Below are 24,107 nucleotides of genomic sequence, written 5' to 3' on the forward strand. Positions count from 1 at the left end.
AAAAGGCAATAAAATGTAACGTGTGCACATTTTTTTAAAATTAATTAATTTATTTTTGGCTGCGTTGGGTCTTCCTTGCTGCACGCGGGCTTTCTCTAGTTGCGTTGAGCAGGGGCTACTCTTTGTTGCGGTGCGCGGGCTTCTCATTGTGGTGGCTTCTCTTGGGGACCACGGGCTCTAGGCGTGCGGGCTTCAGTAGTTGTGGCACACGGGCTCAGTAGTTGTGGTGCACAGGCTTAGTTGCTCCGCGGCACCTGGGGTCTTCCCGGACCAGGGCTCGAACCCCCGTCCCCTTCATTGGCAGGTGGATTCTTAACCGCTGCGCCACCAGGGAAGCCTTGATGTGTACACATTTTGATTAAAAAATCAGAGCCTCCTTCTTGGAAGGGGTTGGGCTGGGTTTCTCCAGAAAGGTAGGAGCTAATGCCAACTTCTTAATTTTTCCTTATTAACTAGAGAGATAGGAGGGTAGAGTCAGACTAGTCCTGAGTTAGAGGTTTTCTTCCTAGCTCCGTGATCTTGGGCAAGTTATCTCACCATTCTGGGATTGCTTTGCCCACTTGCAAATTGGGGATAATAACAGTGCCTACTTAGCAAGCTTGCTAGAAGGATTAAATGAAATGATGTATGTGAAGGATTTAGCACATGCCTGGCTGGGAGTGTGCGCCCCTATAGGGCAGCGCCATTAGCATCAGCATTATGCACAAGTACCGGGTGGGGCATGAAGTTCCAGGTGCATAGTCCCACCCCGTCTGTGATCTGTCAGTGGCATCTGCTGGGACTCAACCCCTCTGCTTTGTTCTCAACACACAACTGAATCATGTGTTCAGGAACATGTCTTGGAAGATTTGTTGAGCAACTTGGTGTTTTTCGTTGGATAATGAATTCTTGAAGTTATAAAGTCCAGTTTCTAACATCCTCCTTCCTAAGTGGCGTGAGTCAGCCAAGTGAAGCTTGCCTGGCATTCAGGGCTTCGTCGTGTGACCATAACCTTCCCACACAGCCTGGTTGCCTTGACTCCCTTACACATACTGTGGTTCCAGCCCATTGGGCTGTGCAGTGTCCCCAGACATAACCTGTTCTCTCTTTGTCCGTAGCTGACCCACCATGCTGTTGCCCTCACCTGGAGTGACCTTTTCTTCCCAACTCCACGTTTTCAGTTCCTTCTGTCCCCTGCTCAGCCTCTGCTTCCTCTGTGAGGCCTCTGGTTCCCACAGCCTGAAGTCACCTCCTCTTCCTCTGAATTTGCATTTTCATCTGTACCCCTCTGAAGCCTTCTTTCCATATCAGTTACCTGTGGCCATATCTACCTCCTCGAGAGCAGGACCCCACAGTGACCGTTTCGGTGCTTGGCAACTGATATTTCAGAAATATTTGTTGGATGGAGGAATCAGGAAGTTGATTAATGTCGTGGAAGAACTCACTTAGCGGATCATTTCCGTGGACTGAGCTACCAGGTCCCTTGGCCTGACCTGGCCAGTCATCACTCTCATTATTCCTCCTCTTATGGGAGGGAACTCCAAGATAAGAATAAAGCAAGAAAGAGCATGATGGGGCTTTTTGTATTTGGTGAAAACATGCAGAAAGATTTGTTTGGTTCCTCTATTCAATAGCCCATAAACTACATTGATGGAACATTTTAAGACCAGGGACTATCTTACACTCTTTTGTTTCTCCAGTTACTAGCACATAGTAAGTGCTTAATACATGTTTGAGAATGAATGAACAAGTGACCTTTTCCACACTCTTCAGCTGCTGACTCTGGAACCATCTCCACTGGGGGAGGAGGGTCAGTGGTACCGGGCTCAGCATCAAGATAGCCTTGCAGCTGTGCCTTCTCACACTCTGATTCCCAGGTCAGTAACCAGGCTTGGGACTCAATTCAAGTGGGCAAGTGCTGACTCTTTGGCAGCTTCCCTGGAACCCTTATTCCTGCCTTAGCTCCCTGCCTGGAATCTTAGGGACTTAGAGGAGACTGGAATTTTGCTTCAAAACCTTGCTCCCAGTTCTAAGCCTTGTACCCAATTTCTATAAATTATTTGCTGCCTTCTCCTTGCTTTACCTACTTGCTGGGACCTCATACAGTTGCCCATCTTCTCTCTTGAATGCCTGCCATGATCTCACGGTCCAGATTCACTCCTTCCTGACTTAGTTCTCCACCCTATTCTCCCACTTCCCCTACCCCAAGCCCTGGTTATGGCAGCAAGGGTGGTGGTGAGCTGCAGGGACATTAATGGTGCCCTTTCATGCTTGTCAAAGGCAGGAATTCCTAACCTTTGTCAAGGTCCCTAACTCATTTGAATCTGATGACAGCAATAAACTCTCTCTCCAGAAGAACTCCCAGATGTAATATTTTGTGTCTTGGAGCATGCAGTCTTAGACACTTTCAGGATACCCTGAAACCTGACCTTGGACTTTTCCTATGGCCACTGCCCAGGATGCCAAGACCATCACACACATCGTATCTATGCATCTTCTTCTTCTTTTTTTTTTAAATAAACTTATTTATTTATTTTTATTTATTTTTGGCTGCATTGGGTCTTGGTTGCTGCTCGCGGGCTTTCTCTAGTTGCGGTGAGCCTGGGCTACTCTTTGTTGCGGTGCACAGGCTTCTCATTGCGGTGGCTTCTCTTGTCGCGGAGCACAGGCTCTAGGTGCGCGGGCTTCAGTAGTTGTGGCATGTGGGCTTGGTAGTTGTGGCACACGGGCTTAGTTGCTCCACGGCCTGTGGGATCTTCCCGGACCAGGGCTCGAACCCGTGTCCCCTGCATTGGCAGGCAGATTCTTAACCACTGCGCCACCAGGGAAGTCCCTATGCATCTTCTTTATTCAACGTTTCTGACAGCTTCTAGTGAGGCATTGGTGTGGTAGCAAACACACACTCAGGTTTTGGAGCCAGGGAGACGTAAGTACAGATTCTGGCTCTGTTTCCTTATCAGCTGTGTGACCTTGGACAAGTTAACCAGCTTTTCTCAGTTAACCACCTTGTCTATAAAATGAGGATGAGAATGTTTACCTTGCAGGTTTATTGTAAGGATTTAAGAGTCACCGCAGTAGAATGCACAGCCTGGCACCTGTAGATCGTTATTTAGAGGGAGCAGCTACCATTGTGGATGGAAGCCATTTTGACCAGTTCCATCGATTTCAACATCCTTTGCAGGGCTTCTCTTTTTCTCCCACACTTTCTGGTACTGTACCAGAGAGGAAGATTGAGAGGTTTCTGTCAGACGAGGGGAAGAGTGAGTGGGGTCAATATGGAAGTGTGAGAGGGGAAATCAGGACCACTTCTAGGTGACATCAGAATCTGATCCAGTGAGGGGCTCTGGAGGCTGCATAGAAAGACCAGAGTCAGAGTCAGGATAGGTCCAGGCATGAGCTGATGAGTCAAGTCCTGCCGAAGTTTAAAAAGGGAAGCCAGTTGGGCGATGGGAGCCCACTCAAGTGGAGGAGTTAATGCTTAGCACAGTGAGGGTGGTGACTCATAGCTTTGCTATGCTGAGGTCGTGGAAGAATGAGGTGGCTAGTCCCACAGCTGGCCGTGTGCTGGGAGCCTTAGCAACGTGACATTCAGCTGAACAAAACCCACTACCTTCTCCATTCCACAGCAGTAGAGGGGAAGCTGAGGAGTGGTTCAAAGCTTGGCCACCAACGTGAGACTGCCTGGGTCCAAAACCTAGCTCTGCCCCACTTACTAACTCGGTGACTTTGAATTCGTTACTTGACTTCTCAGTTTCCTTAGCTGTGAAAGGGGGATGAAAATAATTATACATACCTCCTAGGGTGTGAAGGAGATTAGGTGATGTGAGATAATAGAAAAAATATATGTTGGTCTGTGTCTTCCCCCCAACCCCACGCCCTCGCTCATTTTTCCTGGCACAGAGCTCCTAAAACCCTTGTAACTTCCTAAGGGATAAGAGTACTAGGAGTATCTTTTGTTCTATTGAAGCCACTCCGGATGGGCTCCTGGATGGGGCCTGGTCACCAGAAAGACGAAGCCATGATTAGAAGCTGGGGATTTTCAGCCCCAGCTCCACTTCTCTAGAGTGGGGAGAAGGGCTGGAAATGGAGTTAATAATTGATCATGCCTACGTGATGAAGCCTCCATAAAAATCCCCGAAGTATGGGGTTCAGAGACCTTCCAGGTGGGTGAACACATCCATGTACCAGGAGGGCAACGCACCCCCAACTCCATGGTGACAGAAGCTCCTGTGCTTGGGACCCTCTCAGACCTCACCCCATGTATCTCTTCAGCCGGCTGTTCATCTATATCGTTTATCAATCCTATAATAAACTGGTAAATGTAAGTAACTGTTTTCCTGAGTTCTGTGAGCTGCTCTAGCAAATTAATTGAATCCAAGAATGGGGTCATAGGAACCTCAGATTTATCGCCAATTGGTTAGAAGCCCAGGTGACAACCTGGACTTGCTGTTGGTGTCTGGGGCTGGGGGCAGTCTTGTGGGACCGAGCCCTTAAGCCCTGGGATCTGATGCTAACTCCAGGTAGACGGTGTCAGGATTGAGTTAAATTCTAGAACACCCAGCTGATGTTGCAGAAGATTGCTTGGTTGGGGGAACATGCCCCGCCCAATACATCTGGTGTCAGAGTGTTGTGAGTGTTCTGTGTGATGGTAGAAGAGACCCACAGGAATAAAAACTTTTTTTCCCCCTGAAAACAGGTGAGCTAAGGTTTACAAAGCCTTTTGTACTGAAACTTAGCTTTCATTTTGTTAAGTGTCTGGGGACTCAGGGACTCAGTAGAAGCCCCTGCTCTTTGGACTTTGCTCCAAGGAAGCTTTAGGCACTAGCTAGATAAACATTTACTCATCTGGAGTAAAGGAAAGGCCCAATTCTCTGCCGGTCCTAGAAAGTGTTCATCTACGAATTACCTTGTATTAGGGCTGTGAGAGGGAATCCAGCATAATCTTTAAGCTGTGTTGGGGTCTTATCACATGCAAAGGCAGCATGGGCTTCAGAGCTGAAATTCCAGGTTTATATCAGGGCACCACTGCTGCATATGAGGTCAGACACATTCCTCAACTCCTTTGAGTCTCAGTATCCTCATTTATAAAATGGGATACCTGTGGGTCAAAGGTTACCTTCGTTGGCTTCTTTCTGCAACAAGCTGGGGAGATGCACAGGCCCTGGGTGACTTTGGTCTGCAGGATTTGCTGAGGGAGAGACAGAGGATCACAGCATTTCTGTGATTTTGAGTCTCCCATCCCTCAGCTCCTTGTCGGTCTGGAGATGGGAAAAATGTTTTTAGGCCAAAAATGCTGTTCAGTTTGGAAAACTGATTCAGGTAGCCCTCACCCTAGTCAGATGAAGGTAAAATGTAGGCACACCTTTTGCCCTCAGGGAAAGGTTCTTTGAATGAACAGATGAATGGTACAGGCTCTGTAAATATTTCTAATTGACTGATATCTTTTATTTTTAATTTGCAGATGAGAAAAAGAAAACAAAGAAAGTCGATAATGAACTCAACCCAGTGTGGAATGAGGTGACTTTGTTATTTTTCTATTTTGTTTCACTGGATAAGCTACCTCTGATTGTCCCATCTTTGGTCAGAGGTTAACTCTTCCGTTTGGAAGGAGAATCTCTGCATTTCACCCCTACCCCCCCACCTCCCTCTGTGGCCACAGAGACAGCAGAGCAGCTTAAGGACCCTACTGCACAGTGACATCTCCTGTGCAGTAGTGGTGTGGCAAGTGGAGCCTGGATGGGTTTAGGAGTGTGGGGTTCTAGCCTGGTGCAGCCATGCGCTTGCTGTGTGACCTTGTCCAGTTATGCTGCAAATTGGGGCACATCCCTAGAGCGAGGGGTGGGATTAGATCACTGCTGGAGTCCCAGAGGGAAAGCTCTGTAACTAAAAACATATCTGCATGTGATTCATCGAGATGGTATGACATGATACTTTGTGTGTCTGGAAGAGTGTCATTTATTGTTTTTTATGTTGATAAAAGTCATATATACTTAATATAGAAATTTTGAAAACTTCAGATTAGCTTAAAAAAATTACTTTTGGTGCTACTATCCAGAAGCAAATACTGTTAACATCTCGGTGGGGGCTTCCCTGGTGGCGCAGTGGTTGAGAGTCTGCCTGCCAATGCAGGGGATACGGGTTCGAGCCCTGGTCTGGGAAGATCCCACGTGCCGCAGAGCAGCTGGGCCCGTGAGCCACAATTACTGAGCCTGCGCGTCTGGAGCCTGTGCTCCGCAACAAGAGAGGCCGCGATAGTGAGAGGCCCACGCACCGTGATGAGTGGCCTCCGCTTGCCACAACTAGAGAAAGCCCTCGCACAGAAACGAAGACCCAACACAGCCATAAATAAATAAATAAATAAATAAATAAATAAAAAGAAACAAAGACCCAACACAGCCAAAAATAAATAAATTAACATCTTGGAGGTATCAACAAATATTTATTGAATGAATACATTTAATAAAATAGGATGTCTTAGAATTAGCCAATTAGTATCATACAGTGAATACAGTTTCCTATCCTATTTTTTCCTACTATTATATCCTGAACATATACACCTATCATTCCATTCAAAAATGTTTTTATTGACTATGTAATATTGTATTGAATTGATATAATTTATAGACCTCCCCCCCACTACTGACTTTATATCTATTTTATAAATTGTTTCAGTGTTTAATAGATTTACAGATATGTGAAATTTTTAATTCTTTCCACTGAGTAGGATTTTCCTACCCTGACTAATTTTTAAAAAGTTGAACATCTGCCCCATTGTTTTTCCGAAAACCAGGTCAAACCGTTCTGGATAAGTGCAGTGATAAATGTCTTTGTTATTTTGCTAAGTCACCAGGCTGTGACGGCTTCCTTCCACCAACTGCAAATCCCTTCTCCCCTTTCCCTCCCAACAAGTTTCAGTATCCCTATAAAATAAAGACTACTCGTTCTCATTGGATGAGGTCAAGACTAAAAGCTTCTTAATGCCTATCTGAAATGCCCTGCTGGTTTCATGCAGGTTGAGAGGGAATTCCACTTCTCTGCAATTTCACTGGAACCCAGAGCACAGCCAGCTGGACTGCCAGCTCCATGAGAGCCAGAGGCCTGTCTAGTTGGTCCCTGTGGAAACTGTGGGTTCCTAGCACCTCACACAGAGCTCCAAGACTAAAATAAATAAAAAGTACATGTATGTGTGCATTTAGTGATAACATGCCTCTTTATTTTTTTTATTAGTTAGTTAATTTATTTATTCTTAGCTGTGTTGGGTCTTCGTTGCTGCACGTGGGCTTTCTCTAATTGTGGCGAGCAGGGGCTACTCATCCTTGCGGTGTGCAGGCTTCTCTTGTTGAGGAGCACGGGCTGTAGGCGTGTGGGCTCAGTAGTTGTGGCTCTCGGGCTCTAGAGCTCAGGCTCAGTAGTTGTGGTGCACGGGCTTAGCTGCTCCGCGGCATGTGGGATCTTCCCGGACCAGGTCTCGAACCCGTGTCCCCTGCGTTGGCAGGCGGATTCTTAACCACTGCGTCACCAGGGAAGCCTCAACATGCTTCTTTATATTTGAGCTCAATCCATGTGGCCGATGGCAGAGAGGTATATGGTCACATGAGTAGGCGTGTTTTCCCCAGGGCATCATCCGTCTTACCCCACTTTGTTTCCAATGCATTTTTTTTCTCTTAGTGCATATGTATTTATCAAGTAAACTTCCCAATTGCAGCTTTATAACTGAAACCAAACCTAAATGAAATGCCAACCCCAAACCCATTTGGATTGGTAGGTATGTGAGCTGTGAGACTCCTGTTCCATCCATTCCAAACCCATTACAAGCAGCATCAGATTATCATCATGCACTGCTTTATTTAATTCATTTATTCCATAATCAAAGACATCAGTGGTACTAAGTTAATTTTTTTTTTTTTTTTTTTTTTTTTTAACATTTGCCGGTAGAAAGCAATTTACTGCCTTAAGATGAGAGACTCAGCTGACTACAGCACTGACCATGGTGGGACTTAAAATAAGGGGCTGATGCATTTCAGAAAATGTTTTCTTAGATTATTTACCACTTTCTTCGATAGTAATATGATTAAGAAAAGCAAATAATTTAAAAATAACCATTGAAGAAAGCATTTCTACATACATATTTTATTCTATTTGTGCTACAGTTGTGGTAGGCATTAAGTCTAGTTCTCTGCCTATGAGACGGATTTGGTGACTTGTCCAAAGCCACAGAGTCTAGAAAACGGGAAGTTAGGAGTCTGGTTTGCTTTCCCACGAGCCTCAGCAGCCTCCAGGTTCAGAATTTGATCACTTTTATCTAACTATAGAACTGAGTACTTCAAAAGATTGTCATTGGTGGAGATGATCTGATATTTAGTACCGGTGCGTCTTATGATATTCCCGGATCCTTTTAACAGCCTCTTTGTTTTTATAACCTACCTGTGGACAGATTTTGGAGTTCGACTTGAGGGGTATACCACTGGACTTTTCATCGTCCCTTGGGATTGTTGTGAAAGATTTTGAGACAATCGGACAAAATAAGTAAGTTGATTTCAATTGTTTTTCTCATTTTACATATTGTCTTACTATTGTTTATTTTGTTGAAGGAACATATCTTTAATAACATATTATAATATTTCCAATATAATTGTACTTTAATTCTGTGCCCTCCTCCACCCCTTATGAGCCAATATCAGGTGTGGTTAATCAATCACAGTGCTCTTTCCCAATGACTGCTGTATTCATAAGAGGTTGCAAACACTAAGCCACCATTGGTCTAGCCAATTTGGCACTTAACAGTGAAATCTTTTTATGCTCCTGCAGTTTCTTTGTTAACTACGTATAGGCACTGATGATTTATCCAAACTGTAGCTTTATTGGACACAAACAAAATCATTTCTTCTTCTGATTATGTATAACCCATGTATGTCTCATTCAAGTTCTCTTTCCAGCCCTGCTTCCATTTTAACGCCTCGCTGGTTTTTTAGACCCAACAGATCCAAACCAGATTCCTACTCTTACTGCCCCTGCCAGTTTCAGATGGGGAAGAGTCATGGTGGTGCCCAGTGGTGGCACACAGAGTTGTCCCCTGGGTAAAGCTGAGGTTCCCGTGGGACAGAATGACCTCAGTAAATTCACCCCAGGCCTTGATCTAGACTTTGACCTTAGACTTGGAACGCAGTCTTAGGTTATCAATCCAAACTAACGAAACTCACAAGAGAACAATTCTTAAAACCATAATACTTGTTATTTTCCAATGGAAATAAATTGCCTGGTTGGGGAGGGCATTCTACTCTCTGATTAATGAATTTTTTTAAATGAATTTAAAAAAATTTTTATTTTATATTGGAGTATAGTTGATTTACAGTATTGTGTTAGGTTCAGGTGTACAGCGAAGTGATTTAGTTATACATATACATGTATCTATTCTTTTTCAGATTCTTTTCACATATAGGTTATTACAGAGTACTGAGTAGAGTTCCCTGTGCTCTACAGTAGGTCCTTGTTGATTATTTTATATATAGTAGTGTGTATATGTTAATCCCAACCCCCTAATTTATCCCTCCCCTGCACCTTTCCCCTTTGGTAACATAAGTTTTCTATTAAGTCTGTGAGTCTGTTTCTGTTTTGTGAATAAGTTCATTTGTATTATTTTTTTAGATGCCACATAGAAGTGATATCATATGATATTTGTCTTTCTCTGTCCGACTTAACTTCATTTAGTATGATAATCTCTAGGTGCATCCATGTTGCTGCAAATGGCATTATTTTGTTCTTTTTCACGGCTGAGTAATATTCCATTGTGTATATGTACCACATCTCCTTTATCCACTCCTCTGTCGATGGCCATTTAGGTTGCTTCCATGTCTTGGCTCTTGTAAATACTGCTGCAATGAACATTGGGGTGTATGTATCTTTTCGAATTATGGTTTTCTCTGGATATATGCCCAGGAGTGCGATTGCTGGATCATATGGTAGCTCTATTTTTAGTTTTCCGAGGAAACTCCATACTGTTTTCCACAGTGTCTGCACCAATTTATTGTACATTCCCACCAACAGTGTAGGAGGGTTCCCTTTTCTCCACACCCTCTCCAGCATTTATTGTTTGTAGACTCTTTGATGATGGCCATTCAGACTGGTATGAGGTGATACCTCATTGCAGTTTTGATTTGCATTTGTCTAATAATTAGCGATGTTGAGCATCTTTTCATGTGCTTTTTGGCCATCTGTATGTCTTCTTTGGAGAAATGTCTGTTTTCCTTCATGTCATTTCACATGGGAAGCCAAATTACTCTATCTTTGACTGTAAGATATCATTGACTGTAAGATGTACTATTAAATTAGTAACATGTTTGGGGCGGGCGGTGTGGGGGGGGAAGAAGCCTGATATTAAATGCCCACATCAATTGTGAGAAGCATCCCAGGTTTTAGTAATGTGAATTTATTTTAAAATGTATGTCTTAGTCTCAGGTACATTTGGTATGATCAGAAGACTGCAGTGAGAGCAGTAAATTAGAATGAATTAGTTGAGATAGGGTGGCCATATGCTCTGATTTGCTTTGGATAGTCCTGGTTCGTTGTCCCAGCACAATGATTTATGATGTCGCTTTTGCTGTCAACAGTGGCTTGATTTGGACAGTAAATTAGATGGGCATCTTAGTCATTGGGGTCTTCTGCTTAATGGCATCAGACTAAGAGCCCGGACAGGCTTTGATAGCTACTGCCCATGTCACCTTTCATGAGATCCTTTCTTCCACGTTTCATTGCTGACCAAATATCCCTTGTGACCGATGCATTTTTTTCTTAAGCTACATAAATACATTCTGGTAGATTCTGGCCCTACTCTCTTGGATCAAAAAACCATTCTAGCTTTTTAAGGTTATGCTGTACATCTCAGCTTTGAAGCAATTATATGATTTTCTATCCCCCACCCCAACTTCCAGAGGGCAGTTTTATTTACCAGATTTCAAAGTTCTGGTGAAGTGGGTGATTAAGCCTCACTGTAGCCTCCTAACTGTTACTAATAATAGTTCTTTCTCTTCTTTCCTCTCCTCTTTCTGCAAGTGGTACGACTGTTTATATTCTAGACCAGCCCTCTCCGAAAGAAATATAGTGTAGACTGCATATGTAATTAAAATTTTTCTAGTAGTCATGTTATAAAACAAAAAGAAACAGATGAAATGAATTTTAATAATATGTTTTATTTACACATAGAAATGATAATATTATATATACTATGTTAATCAATATTTTAAGAATCATTGAGACATTTTTACATGCATTTTATTCTTACACGCTGGATTTCAAAGACTTAGTATTTCACATTAGCAGCACATCTCTGTCCAGACCAGCCATATTTCAAGTGCTCCCTCACCACGTGTGGCTGGTGGCCATCACAGTGGAAAGCACAGCTCCAGACCACTGAGCTCAAAACCTCCGGTCTCTGTGGATCTTCTCCCTTTTACATCCTATCCAATCTGTTGCCAAATCTTACTTCTCTTTCTTTCCACTGTTTGTGCCATGTGCTTCTTCTATTTTTTTTTTTAATTTTTACTTACTTATTTATTTATTTATGGCTGTGTTGGGTCTTCGTTTCTGTGCGAGGGCTTTCTCTAGTTGTGGCAAGCGGGGGCCACTCTTCATCGCAGTGCGCGGGCCTCTCACTGTCGCGGCCTCTCTTGTTGCGGAGCACAGGCTCCAGACGCGCAGGCTCAGCAATTGTGGCTCGCCGGCCTAGTCGCTCCGCGGCATGTGGGATCTTCCCAGACCAGGGCTCGAACCCGTGTCCCCTGCCTTGGCAGGCAGATTCTCAACCACTGCGCCACCAGGGAAGCCCGATGTGCTTCTTACTTGTGGCCACAGCCAGCAGCCTGGTTCAGGCCTCATCACTTTGTGCCTCATCTATCTGAACATGGCAATAAAGCCTGGCAGGCTGGCCTGGGAGCTCTCATCTATGTTTCAAACAAAGTTGTTGTTTTCTTGAATGTTTCATGCTCGAGAGAGAGTCAAAACAGACAGATACATGAAGAAATATGTAATAGATCAGGTACTCTGAAGTGCTGTAATCTAAGGAGGAAACTGTCATAGCCCGTGAAGAAAACTAAAGCAGAGTAAGAGGATGGTTACTGAGGGTGGGGGAAAGTTTTATGTGAGGTGGTGATAAGGTGACAATTGAGCAGAGACCTAAATAAAGTGAAAGAATGAGCCATGCAGCTTTCTGGGGGAAAGAATATTCTTGGCAGAGAAAACAGCAAGTGCAAAGGCCCTGAGGCAGGCGTATACCTGGGTGTTGGAGAAAGATCGAAGAGGCCAGAGGGCTGGGATGGGGGAAGGAGATGAGATCAGCAAAGCCACAACATGCATGGCTTTGTGAGCCACAATGCAAGCTTTGGATTTCATTCCTAGTAGGATGGAAGTTCGTTGAAGGGTACTGAGTATGATCTTATTTACATTTTTAATGTATCGCTTGCACTTTCTGTGTGGAGTTTGGATGTAGGAACCAGTTAGGAAGCAGGGAAAACAATACTGGGAGAACATTATATATTTATTTCATACCTGTTGAAAACACGGTGGGGCCCTTGGATGACAGCAGGGCAATATTTTAGGTATGTTTGCCCAAAATATTTGTGTATTTTGGTCTCGTATTTTCTTCTTGGCTTTTCTGTTAAAGATTTGGCCTTGAGACTGTGCTCACTGCTCAGTGTGGGAACGTCTCTCTCACCTGGAAGCACAGGGTGGGGGCAGAGAATTTTTCTATGGGCTTAAGGAATGTCTTGCCTGTGAACTTTGCTGTTGCCTTGGAGACCGGCTGTGTAAATAATGCCCTCACGCCAGAGTCTGCAGCCCCAGGGCATGTAAGCAAACAGCACCAGGCTGCCTGGGTTTGCCTGAGCATGGTGCCCACACCCATAGGGACTGGACCGGGCAGTCTGAGCACGCGCAGTGCTGGTGCATCAGCAACGTCCCTCCCTAGGTGCTGCGAGCTGGTGGGGCTGTTCGGCGCAGACTCTGTTCTTCCTCATTTTACAGTCATCCAACCAGCCGTGTGGACTGAAAGAGGGTGAGGGAAGAGCTAGAGGAGCCTCTTGGTCACATGATGCACATGAAATGGTATTTTTAGCTGAAAAGTCAGAGTGGAAGGATTTTCCCAGTGGCTGAAGAATGAGAGTTCCCTTTCCAGACAGGCAATGTGGCCGTCCCTTAATGAGCCCTTTGAATGCATTATCCCACCTAATCCTCACAGATACCCAGTTTTTTCTCAGAGAGGTGTAGTCATCTGCTCAGGGTCACACAGCAGGTATGTATCAGAGTCAGCATTTATATTCAGACCTGTGCTCTTGACTTTTCCATTACACTGAAAACCTCTGACCACTTATAGGGACCAAAATGTAGGTGGAATGATTATCTTTTAGCTTAATTTTTTTTTTTTTTTTTTGCCATGCTGTACTGCTTGTGGGAGGATCTCAGTTCTCCGACCAGGGATTGAACCTGGACCACTGCAGTGAAAGCACCGAATCTCAACCACTAGACCACCAGGAAACTCCCTAGCTTAAAAATTTTTTTCTAATTTTGCCAAAAATCAAACAAAACAAACAAAAAAAAACCCCACTCATTGTCAGAGTATTGATACCTCCTTCTTAGGTAAAAGTTTTAAGCAGGCATTTTATGCTATTGAGTAATAAGTCACTTAAGCTCATTCCCTGCAATGAACAAGATGAGTTCAGAGAATATATCTCATCTCATGTGATCTTCACAATGACCTCGAGAAGTGGAGATGAGACTTGAGGCTCAGAGGGGTTGAGGCTGGGACCCTGATCTCTTGGCATCCTGGCCCTGCTGTCACTCTGAGTTCCTAAAGAAGAAGCATCTTCAGGAGCCTGGAAATATAGGAATGAAAGATTTTTACAAGTTCTCAGATTTGTGCGTGCATGTGTACGTGTGTGTTCTGCTCATGCTAAGGTGATGTCTCAGGGACCAGATTTACCCTCTCACCTGACACAACTGAAAAAGTAGATGAAATACATGCCGCAGTGGTTTCAGATACTGGACACCAGCAGCACAGGACAGTGACCCCCAAGAGAGGGGGATAAATGAGCTGAGCCCTCTGAGTGCCCAGCTTCATGCCTAGAGAGCACTTCCAGGCTGCACTGCAGGACAGGCAGATCCTGGTTGTCTCCCAGAGTTGGGGAGGTGCAGGTGGGAGCCTAGAGCTAGGCGCGCGTGCACACACACACCCACCACCCACGCAGAGTGCTCCAGAGATTTGCAGAGGGCTCCGCTTGACTCCTCAGGTGAGTACTGGTCAGTGAGGAAACTACCTGAGGGCTGAGAATAGTTAATGCTCCCACCATCCAGAGTGGGAAAACCTTCAAATTCATGAGCATAAGGTAGAGTACTCAGAAGGATTTTACCTCAGTATTGTGAAGAAAAAAATAGATACATCATTATTAAACAGATACACTATTAGATGATATTATGAGTAGGTATGGACAATGAAACAGGTATTATAATCGTATTCCACAGGTTAAGGAAGGTAGAGGAAAGCTTGAGCAAGTGAAGTAGAGACGCGGAAGGTATTAAAAAAGATCCAAATTGAACGTGTAGGAATGCAAATTACAATGTCTGATATAAAATGACTGTAACTGTCTAAAAGTTTGCCTTCCTAGTACTCTTATTTTTCCCCTCCACCTGTGTGTACTTGTACATTTGAAACCGTCACATATACCCCACACAAATGCACGGCAAAGTTAGAGACATCCTCTGAAGGTAAATTGTCTGCTTTGCTGTAATGTAAGAAGAAGATAACCGAAGACCTCACAATATACCTAGGAGGAAATTTACCCGCGTTCTTGCATAAGAGGTGGTGTGGGCAAGTGGTCAGCTGCATGATCATGAGATCAGTTTGGATTTTGGCTCTGCTACTTACTGGTTGGGTGGCTTTTGGCAAGTTTCTTCATCTTCATGATGGTGGCTGGAATACTTCCTCAGTAAGTGATAGACATAAGGGCAAATTTAATATAATTAAGGAAAAAAATCACTTAAATTTCCTGATGAACAACATAAGAGCTAATATCTATTGTGGGCTTACCATGGGCCAGGAATTGTGCTAAAACTGCTCCACACACCATCGGTTTTCATCTTTATAATGACTTTGAGTCAGGCAGGCTTATTGACATCTTAGAGTTGAGAAAAATGTGGCTCAGAGAGGTTCACCAAATTGCTTAAAGTCACCCAGCTCTTTAATTGGAAGCATGTGGATTTAACCTCGTAAATCCAGAGTTTAACCTCAGACCTTCCAATGTTTATTTCCTGTGTGTGTGTGTGTGTGTGTGTGTGTGTTGAGGGCCAGAGTGCCAGGATGAGTGAGAGTACAGCATAACTAACACACACACTTACACACAGGATGGTACTGGGGGCTGTAGAATTAGAAAAAGCAAAAGGACAAGCCTGGGTTATGAAATATACTAACTCCCTGGGCAAGGGTTTTTTGTTTTTGTTTTGTTTTTGCTTAGAGAAAACAAAGACTGCGGTTTGGAATGGAATTAATTTGATGGGATGGTGTGGTATTGCTTATGAGAAATTTTTGTTTACTGGTGTACGAAAGACCTTGTGTTCAAGCTTTTAATACTTTTATTTCCCCTAGTGGTGAGACTCGCTTCTGCCACTGCCATGTGTAAACATAGCAGTGGGATTAATTGAGGCGGTCCCCATGACCTCTCCTTTTCCCCCGTGTGGTTGGTGAGAAGGGTTGAGGCAGGTTTTCTACCTGGAGTAGCTTCTCAGGCTGTGCGAAAGTCTAAGCCAGAGGCAGATGGTACTTGGAACAGAACTCCCAGTTCTGATTTCTTTTTAGTTCCGCTTTTTCAACAGAGCAACAAAGCTATGCAAAGATCAAAGCTGGTTTGGGCTGGCTGGCTCTGGGTGCTGGAGAGGCTGAACCCCACTGTTTGGGGAGATCACAGCCCTGGTGAGAAACACCCAGAGAGACTGAAAGAGAAAGGCATTTCATAATAAGAGCTGTAATTATCTCCTGATTGTACCTGGAGGAACATCTCTTAGGAGAGGAAGCTTCATAACCTATAAATCATTTGCAAGGTCATTGGACTATCTTCAGTGATGTATCAATTAGTTTATTCATTCAGCAAATATTTGCTTATGGCTGCTGTGTGTCAGACACTGCTCTAGGCGCTGGGGGTACTCCATGCCTTTCACGGGGCTCACATCTGAGTGGAGGCAACAGACAATAAACAAGTAAATCCACATATAGTTTATCAGATGGTGATAAATATGATGAAGAAGAATGAAGCAGGGGAAAAGGGGAGAAAAAGACAGGGTAAAGGGTGTGTGTGTGTGTGCGCGCATGCATGTACACGTGCGCTGGTTTAGAAAGGTTTTTCATATAAGGATTTGCTCTGGGGTCTCTTTTATAGTGAAATGTTTTATGAGACCTATGGCTTTAAAAATGCATTCAGATTCAACTAATTGGATTTTATGAGAATTCAGCTACAGCTGAAGTTTACTTCTGGTCTAATCCTGAAAATAAAAATTGTTTTCCAAACAGATTCACGGTGTATATGTAGCACTGACGGTGGGGAGGGAGCTATTTGATGTATGTAAGAGAAAGGATTGGTTTTAAGAACTCTGCACAGTGATTGTATAGAAATGGCTGTGGGTAGTTACAAAGGGTTCTTGTCTGTTCATTCATGCCCACTTGCCCACACTCCGCGTAGATAAACCCGCCTTCCTGTGATTTAGGCTGTGCATGAGTTCAGACTAGCTTTCCCTGCAAGTACTGACTTGGAGTCCTATTTTTTTTAGGATCCCTTTTTCCAGAATAGTGTCTGAAATAATAATGAAAAGTGATGTTAAGCACTTACCAGATCATCCTTTTAATCCTTACAACGATACTGTTAGGTGGGAGCTGTCATTATCCCCACTTTGCAGATGAAGGCACTGAGGCTCAGAGAAGTTACACAATCTGTGGTACAAGGATAAGTCTGAATCAGTCAGCTCTGTCTAGCGCCAAGTTCTTAGTCACTATGTTATGCTGTCCCCCTTACTTTATAAGGTCCAAGTGCTTGATGAATGAATGAATGAATGAATACTACTGCCTTGAGTCTAAAGGATGAGGGCATTAGACAGAGACGGAGCCTGGGAGTTCTGTTGAACTGTCCAGAACGGGCAAGCCTAGAGCCAGAACTTTGAGGACTGAATGAACAGGAGAATTGGTCAGGAGCAAATAGCAAAATAGCAGGTTACAGTCATTTATTCAAGAAATAACTCTCGGACATCTTCTACATGCCGGGCATTAGGCTAGTTAACCCACCCCTGGCCTTGTAGCCTCGCTGCCTGGGAGAGCTTTGGGGAAGAGACCTGGGCTTCCACTCAGCTCCTTCCCCTGTTAAAGTGATGCTGTCTGCAGCAAAGGCTGGCCCTGAATCCTGCAGATACTGCCACAGCCTCCAGGCTAGTTCAGTGATTCCAAAATCTGGGCATGGAGTTTGTTACACCTCCACCTCAGGGGGCTTGTACACGGCTAGGTTGGGGAACCACTGTGGACTAGGAGTTTCTAGGTTTTCTAGAACCCCTGCTCCCTTGTGATGAACAGGACAAAGGCCTCAAGGTCCTCTGACAATCCTGGTGTGGAGTAAGGAGGGGAAGCCATGGGAGGGCGCAGGTAACTAGGTCTGCCGAGTAGATTTTGATGGAGTTTTGCTTTCTCCTTTGTTCTATTAAATAATTGATTGCTATGTCCATGTCTCAAACGTGAACCTGTATTATCACATGGAATGTACTTTTAGAAAACTGCACGTGTTCCCTGTTCCCCAGGTCTGGCTTTGCCAGCTGCCTTCCCTACCACCCCCCCCACCCCCACCCCGCCGCCCTCCATCCACCCCTCCACCTGTTCTAGACCATTGTTTCTCAGACTTCCTGGGTATAAGAATTAACTAAAGAAAAAGTCTGACTCAGGGTCCTGGGAATCTGTACCCACCCTGCTGATTCTGCTGCAGGGAAGTCTGGGGAACCACATTCTGAACAGTTTTAGGAGCTAATCCAGAGCGCAAGGGTGGGCCGGTTGGGAGACTCGGAGGGTTCCCCACAGGTGAGATGGATGGGAGAGCCGGGGAGGTGCTTTCCGGGGTTCCCTGTGATAGGATTCACCGCCATGGCTGCCCCTGACTCTCCCCCGATCTGGTAGAAAGCAAGGTGCAGGGCTTGGCGCTCCCTCCTTTCGGCTCAGAGCCGAGGGAGGAGCTCCACTGATACTGGCCTAGGGGAGGGAGAAGTCTGCGGAGGGGACGGGACGCAGCCGACCATCCCCACTGGCCTTCTGGGCCTGGCGCAGACGACAAGGCCCAGCTGGCTGAGAGCCCAGTGCTTCAAAGGGTGGGCGAGTCATGGTCCTGCAGGAGACCTGGGAGCCACTCAGAAAAGCATTTGTTCCCCAGCCCCGTTGGGGATTGTTACTGCCCCTCGGAGGATGGGAAGTTGGTAGTTCTGCAGTCCTTGGGAGCAGAAACAGAGCAACGTGTGATTTACTTTCCAGCTTCCAACTTATTTTTCCTTTCCTTCATGAGGGAATTTCCAGTAAACCCTCCCCCAGTAATCCATGTGGGCTGTGTCCCTGCTGCACAGAAGAACAACTCGCTAGATGTGAGTTCCCCTGACTAAGAACTCAGCCAGCAAAGCCCTTACTCACCACAGTGGCATGCGACTGTTAACATTTGCGTCCAGGCCAATGGGGAAAACGTTTTCCATTTCTCTTCGAAACACACTAGACACTGTTTTAACAAGAAAGAAACAGAAGTTCTTAACCAACACTTGCATGACTGAGTTGACTAGTTTACAGTTAAACTCTTTAGCTCCCCCAAACCTAACATCTAATTTTCAAGTAGTTGCTTCCATTGCTTAGCATTAGTTTGATGTCACAGAGAGAACCAACAACAAACTATATGAGCGTTTGTGGACTGAAAGGAATAGGAGAAGGACTGGCTCTTTCTTCATTTCAGAATACATCTGCTGTTTATTATTCTTGCACCATAAGTTTCTTTCTGAGGCGTGGTCCATCCATTTTAGTGTTGGGTGGAGCCCATGGGGAGACTCTTATTTTTCCATGAAAACACAGGGCAAACGTTTCCCCATTCCTTTCACACCATAATATTTTAACATATTTATAGCATTAGTAATATGAAAGAAATAGGGTCTTGGTTTAGTATCACCTTCTTTAAAGGAAATTGGCTTGTGGTCCGACTGAACTCTTCTTATTCCCTGTGTAGGAGGCCAAGTCATTTCCCAGTCTCTCACTGTATTTTGTATCCAAGCAACATCATAGAAAATAGGCCAGGCCAGGCTTGCCTTCAAAGCCCTATAGAGTTCAGACACCCATAGTGGATGTTTTCTTCAACTTACAGTGAAAGATCTTAGAAGTTGTAACTGTTTACATTTTTCTTCAACTCACTGAGCTGTTAAAAATATTTTGTGGATTAAAGTCTTTCTAGGCTTTCATCTAAACACGCACTATCTTTACTTCAGAAAAAAGAAATTTAAGTTTTCTTTGACGTCTCCCTCCCCTCCCCCCACCCCACCCCACCCCCACAAGCATAAGAATTTTATGATGAAAAAGCAAATCTTAAGAAATGGGACTAAAGGTTTCTGAAAGAAGGAATTGAGATCAGACTTCATGATTGGCTTCTTTTATTTCACTCCGTTCCTGGTCTGTTATTTGTTACCATCCTCTCACACCCTCTCATGGGGAGGGGAAAGCGGCGGATACTGGCTGAGTCAGAATGGAGGTTGTAAAACCATTCAGGGCCATAAAGGGCCAGCAGATGGGTTTTGTGTTTTAGGCAAACCTGTTCTCCCCAGTTAGCCACAAGTCCCACCACTCCCTATTGTCTTACCTAATACTCACTGTATTCCACATTTCTGTTATTGGCCTAAACTTTCCTCCTGACACCCTGTGGGAATTTGTTTGACTCCTGATGTTATAGGCCAATACCTTTGAAGGCAGAAAACTTGCCTAGTATTCTGGATTGTTCATTATGGACATTTTCTAGGATATTTTTTTCCCCCTAAATCAATGAACAAAGGCTTTAAGAGAAAAGAAATGTATAACATGAGAGAGTTTTCTGAATAGACATACATAGGAACATCACATGTATAAGCCAGTAGCAGACTTTCAGGGCTAAAAAGGGTCTGAGGAATTCTTTCAATCTACTCATTTGCAGATAATGAAGGGGGCTCAGAGATTTGGGTGACTTAAGCAAGTCCTCAAAGGAAGTTGGGACACAGAGTTAGGGGTAGAACAGGAATTGTCTAACCCAGTGGTTCTCAGCCTGTGGTGATTTTGCCTATGGAGACAACTGGCAATGTGTAGAGATGCTCTAGTGGGTAGAGGCCAGGGAAGGTGCTGAGCATCTGACAAGGCACAGGACAGCCCCCTAAAACAAATAATTCTCCAGTTCAAAGTGTCAGTAGTGCCGCTGTTGATAAATGCTGGTCCAACCCAGGTCAGCCCTCTTTCCACTTCAGTATCATCCCTGCATGCTGTATTTTTTTGTTTTGTTCCAGGGATTATTTATTGTTGATAGAGATTCAGGTCATCTTGGCTTTAGCAAAAGCAAATCAGTACATGTTCAAGTGTACAATGTTATGATTTTAATCATGAAGTTAGGTTATGAATCATGGAACTGTGAGGAGTAAAATCCAGTGTGTTTCCATGTCTTTCCAAGGTGAGTACCAGTCAGATAACTTTTAAACCTTTTCACGCTTTGTTCTTATTGAAAAAACCGAATTAACCAACCCCTTGGCCTGCTGTCTTGAAACATGGCGAGAAGCCCATGGCGAGAAGCCCACACCCTGTGGGGCTGGAAGGGATTTTGCCAGGGGCTCTCACCTTGTGTGAGAGGTTTCTCTGTTTCATCAGGTGGAGATGGAGTCATGGGTAGTCTCTTTGTCCTCAATATATCAGGGGAATAAAAACCCAAGTGAGAAGAAAACATACTGATGTTAAAAAAAAAAAACACACAAACAGGAAACTAACATACGGAGTGAACGTACTCATCTGAAAAATTACTCTGCAAAGGTCCCGTCAATTCTCAGCATTGACAGAGAGACCTAATTTCTATATTGACCTAAAAGGGCTGAAAAGTGCACTCTTAATCCTCTGGAGGCAAAATTTTTCTTTTCTGACTCTACTTGTGATATTAGAAGAGAGGAGAATCCATCATGGTTGTTGAATGTCTTGGGTGTGTTCGTTTCAAGTCAGTGCGCTCTTCCAAGAAGCCCTGTGCCAGTGGTTCACGTCGTGGGGTAAGTTGTGTGAAACAGGGTGCCATAGCAATGTTTGGTCTCGTGTGATATAATGTATCTATTCACAGAAAGTGAAGTCACTTATTCTGAGTCCGTGGACGTATGTGGTTGGATGACAGACCCCGAATCTACAATCTGGTCCTATTTCTGAGGTCTGAGTGGGGGATGAGAATACAGATATATGTCAGTTTAAAAATAATGTGTCTATGTCGACATCAACTTTCACTTCCTGATTTTAAAACAAAATGTACAACATTTTAAATAAAATGAATATTTCTCCACAGGGGGATCTTTCCTGATTATTATTTTTGCCTGAAAGCCCAGAGCTATTTTTATTCTCAACTACGGTTTCTTCACCACGGGGTTTTTGGTATAAGGAATCTCTCCTATCATTTTGAGGACTTGATGTTTAGTTTTCTAACTTTATGCTAATGATATTCCAGGCTATCATATCTGCTATTGTTAGTATAAGTGGCTGCAAATATAGACAAGATATAAGTAAATAGCATTTAAAAATTCTTACTATTTCTCTTTTCCTTTTTCAGTGTCTATACTGAGAGCACACCCCTGGACTCTCTTTGCTTTTTGATTGCATTTCACAAAAGGAACTCCTTCAATTCACCCACTCTCATACCATGTTGTGTGTTACAACCCCAATTTACAGACTATATTCCACAGGTTACACTTTTTTTTAAAAAATTAATTAATTAATTAATTAATTATTTTTATTTATGGCTGTGTTGGGTCTTCGTTTCTGTGCGAGGGCTTTCTCTAGTTGCAGCAAGTGGGGGCCACTCTTCATCGCGGTGCACGGGCCTCTCACTGTCGCGGCCTCTCTTGTTGCGGAGCACAGGCTCCAGACGCGCAGGCTCAGTAATTGTGGCTCACGGGCCTAGTTGCTCCATGGCATGTGGGATCTTCCCAGACCAGGGCTCAAACCCCTGTCCCCTGCATTGGCAGGCAGATTCTCAACCACTGCGCCACCAGGGAAGCCCCAGGTTACACTTTTATATTGACCAACTCGCTGGGGATGTGTGTTCTATAAATTTTTTTGATCATGTGCCCTAACTACAAAAATGTTTCTTTCCTTCATTCAGTAAATATCTATTAATAAGCAAACTATGTTCCAAGCACTGGGGTTAGAGGAATGAAAAGAACAGGAAACAATCCCTGCCTTTCAGGAGCTTCACTCTAGTAAGGAGGGACACAGGTGTACTTCTGTACCAGTATGTTATGTGCGCTAAGAGGTAGATGGTCAAAACCGCAATAAGATATCACATCACACCTGTCAGCATGGCTGTCATCAAAAAGACCGCAAGCAACAAATGTTGGCAAGGATGTGGAGAAAAGGGAACCCTTGTACACTGTTTGTGGGAATGTAAATTGGTACAGCCACTGTAAAAACAAAACAAAACAGTATGGAGGTTCCTCAAAAAACTAAAAATAGAGTTACCATAGGACCTAGCAATTCCACTCGGGTATATATTCAAAGAAAATGAGAACACGATTTCAAAAAGATATCTGCACCTCAGTGTTTATAGTAGCATTATTTACAATAGCCAAGATATGGAAGCAAGCTAAGTGTCCATCGACAGATGAATGGATAAAGAAGATGTGGCACATATACACAACGGAATATTACTCAGCCATAAAAAAGAATGAAATTTTCTTGTTTGCAACAACGTGGATGGACCTGGAGGGTATTATGCTTAGTGACTGAAGTAAGACAGAGAAAGAAAATTCTGTATGTTATCACTTATATGTGGAACCTAAAAGATAAAACAAATGAAAGAATATAACAACAAAAAAATAAGAGGTGGCTGGGTAAGTGGTAGAGGCTGAATATAATCCCTTGGGGTCCAGGAAGAGAAAGAAGTGCACGCATCCAACTTTTGAATGATGCTCCACAACATGTGAGTTAGCAAGTTACCCCGTCAGTAAACTAGCAACCTGTTTACACTGCAAGAAAGTTTACTTGGGGGGGGGGGGGTTTACAGTGGACAATGTTGGGTTTTTTTATTGCTCAAATGTTCCCAAGTGGCCTTTATTTCACAAAACTATTTCCATTAAAATTATTTCCTATACCGCTTTAACTATATGATACTATTCAAATGAAAATCAATCGGCAAATTTACAAATTATGCACTTTTAAGTCATTTCTTCTACGTTGAGGCTGTACACGTCAGACAGCATCAGCGCCCAGGCCTGAGTCAGTGAATTCCTAACGCTCTTCCATTAACCTGGACTTGGACTTTCACATTTGGTCAGGTATCCGTTACACCAAAGCAGCTTCTGAACCATGTGTTACCTGGCCCAGGTGGAAGCTTAGATTTTCTGTGTTCTTGTGTGGTTTCCTCAGCCCATTACTAAATCAGTTAGCCAGTCTCTGAAGACCATGGCCTACATGAGATGAAGTCTACTACTGCTACTACCTACATGAAGGATGATGGAACCAAAAAAAAAAAAAAAAAAAAAAAAAATCAAAACTTTTAGGAAATAAGGTGAAAGTGAGAAAAACTTCTGCATGAGACCTGTATTAATTTTCTGTTGCTGCTTTAAATTACTACAAACTTCGTGGCTTAAAACGTCACAATTTTACCACTGTACAGCTCTACTGGTCTGAAGTCCAGTGGGCTTACCTTCAAAATGAAGGTGTCAGCTGGGCTGTGTTCCTTCTGGAGGCTCTAGGGGAGAATCCATTTTCTTGCCTTTTCCAGCTTCTATAGGCCGCCTGCATTCCTTGGCTTGTGGTCCCTTCAAACTAGTGACAGCTTGTTGAGTGTTTCTTGCAAGTCTCTTGACTCTTCTGTCTCCCTCTTCTACTTTCAATC

General features: G+C 43.9%; 1 protein-coding gene across 4 annotated transcripts in view; it reads left to right on the top strand.

Annotated features, from left to right (window-relative positions):
• The window catches only part of MYOF (myoferlin), a 156,558-nt gene that overhangs the window by 16,388 nt on the left and 116,063 nt on the right, over positions 1–24,107 (top strand). For all 4 annotated transcript variants that reach the window (XM_082423539.1, XM_082423541.1, XM_082423540.1 and 1 more), the window contains exons 2-3: positions 5,441–5,496; positions 8,414–8,505. In XM_082423539.1, coding sequence (XP_082279665.1) covers positions 5,441–5,496; positions 8,414–8,505 — 148 coding nt within the window. The remainder of the gene's footprint in view (positions 1–5,440; positions 5,497–8,413; positions 8,506–24,107) is intronic.

Source organism: Balaenoptera physalus (assembly GCF_965194825.1).
Source record: "Balaenoptera physalus genome assembly, chromosome: 14".
NCBI classification, from domain to species: domain Eukaryota; kingdom Metazoa; phylum Chordata; class Mammalia; order Artiodactyla; family Balaenopteridae; genus Balaenoptera; species Balaenoptera physalus.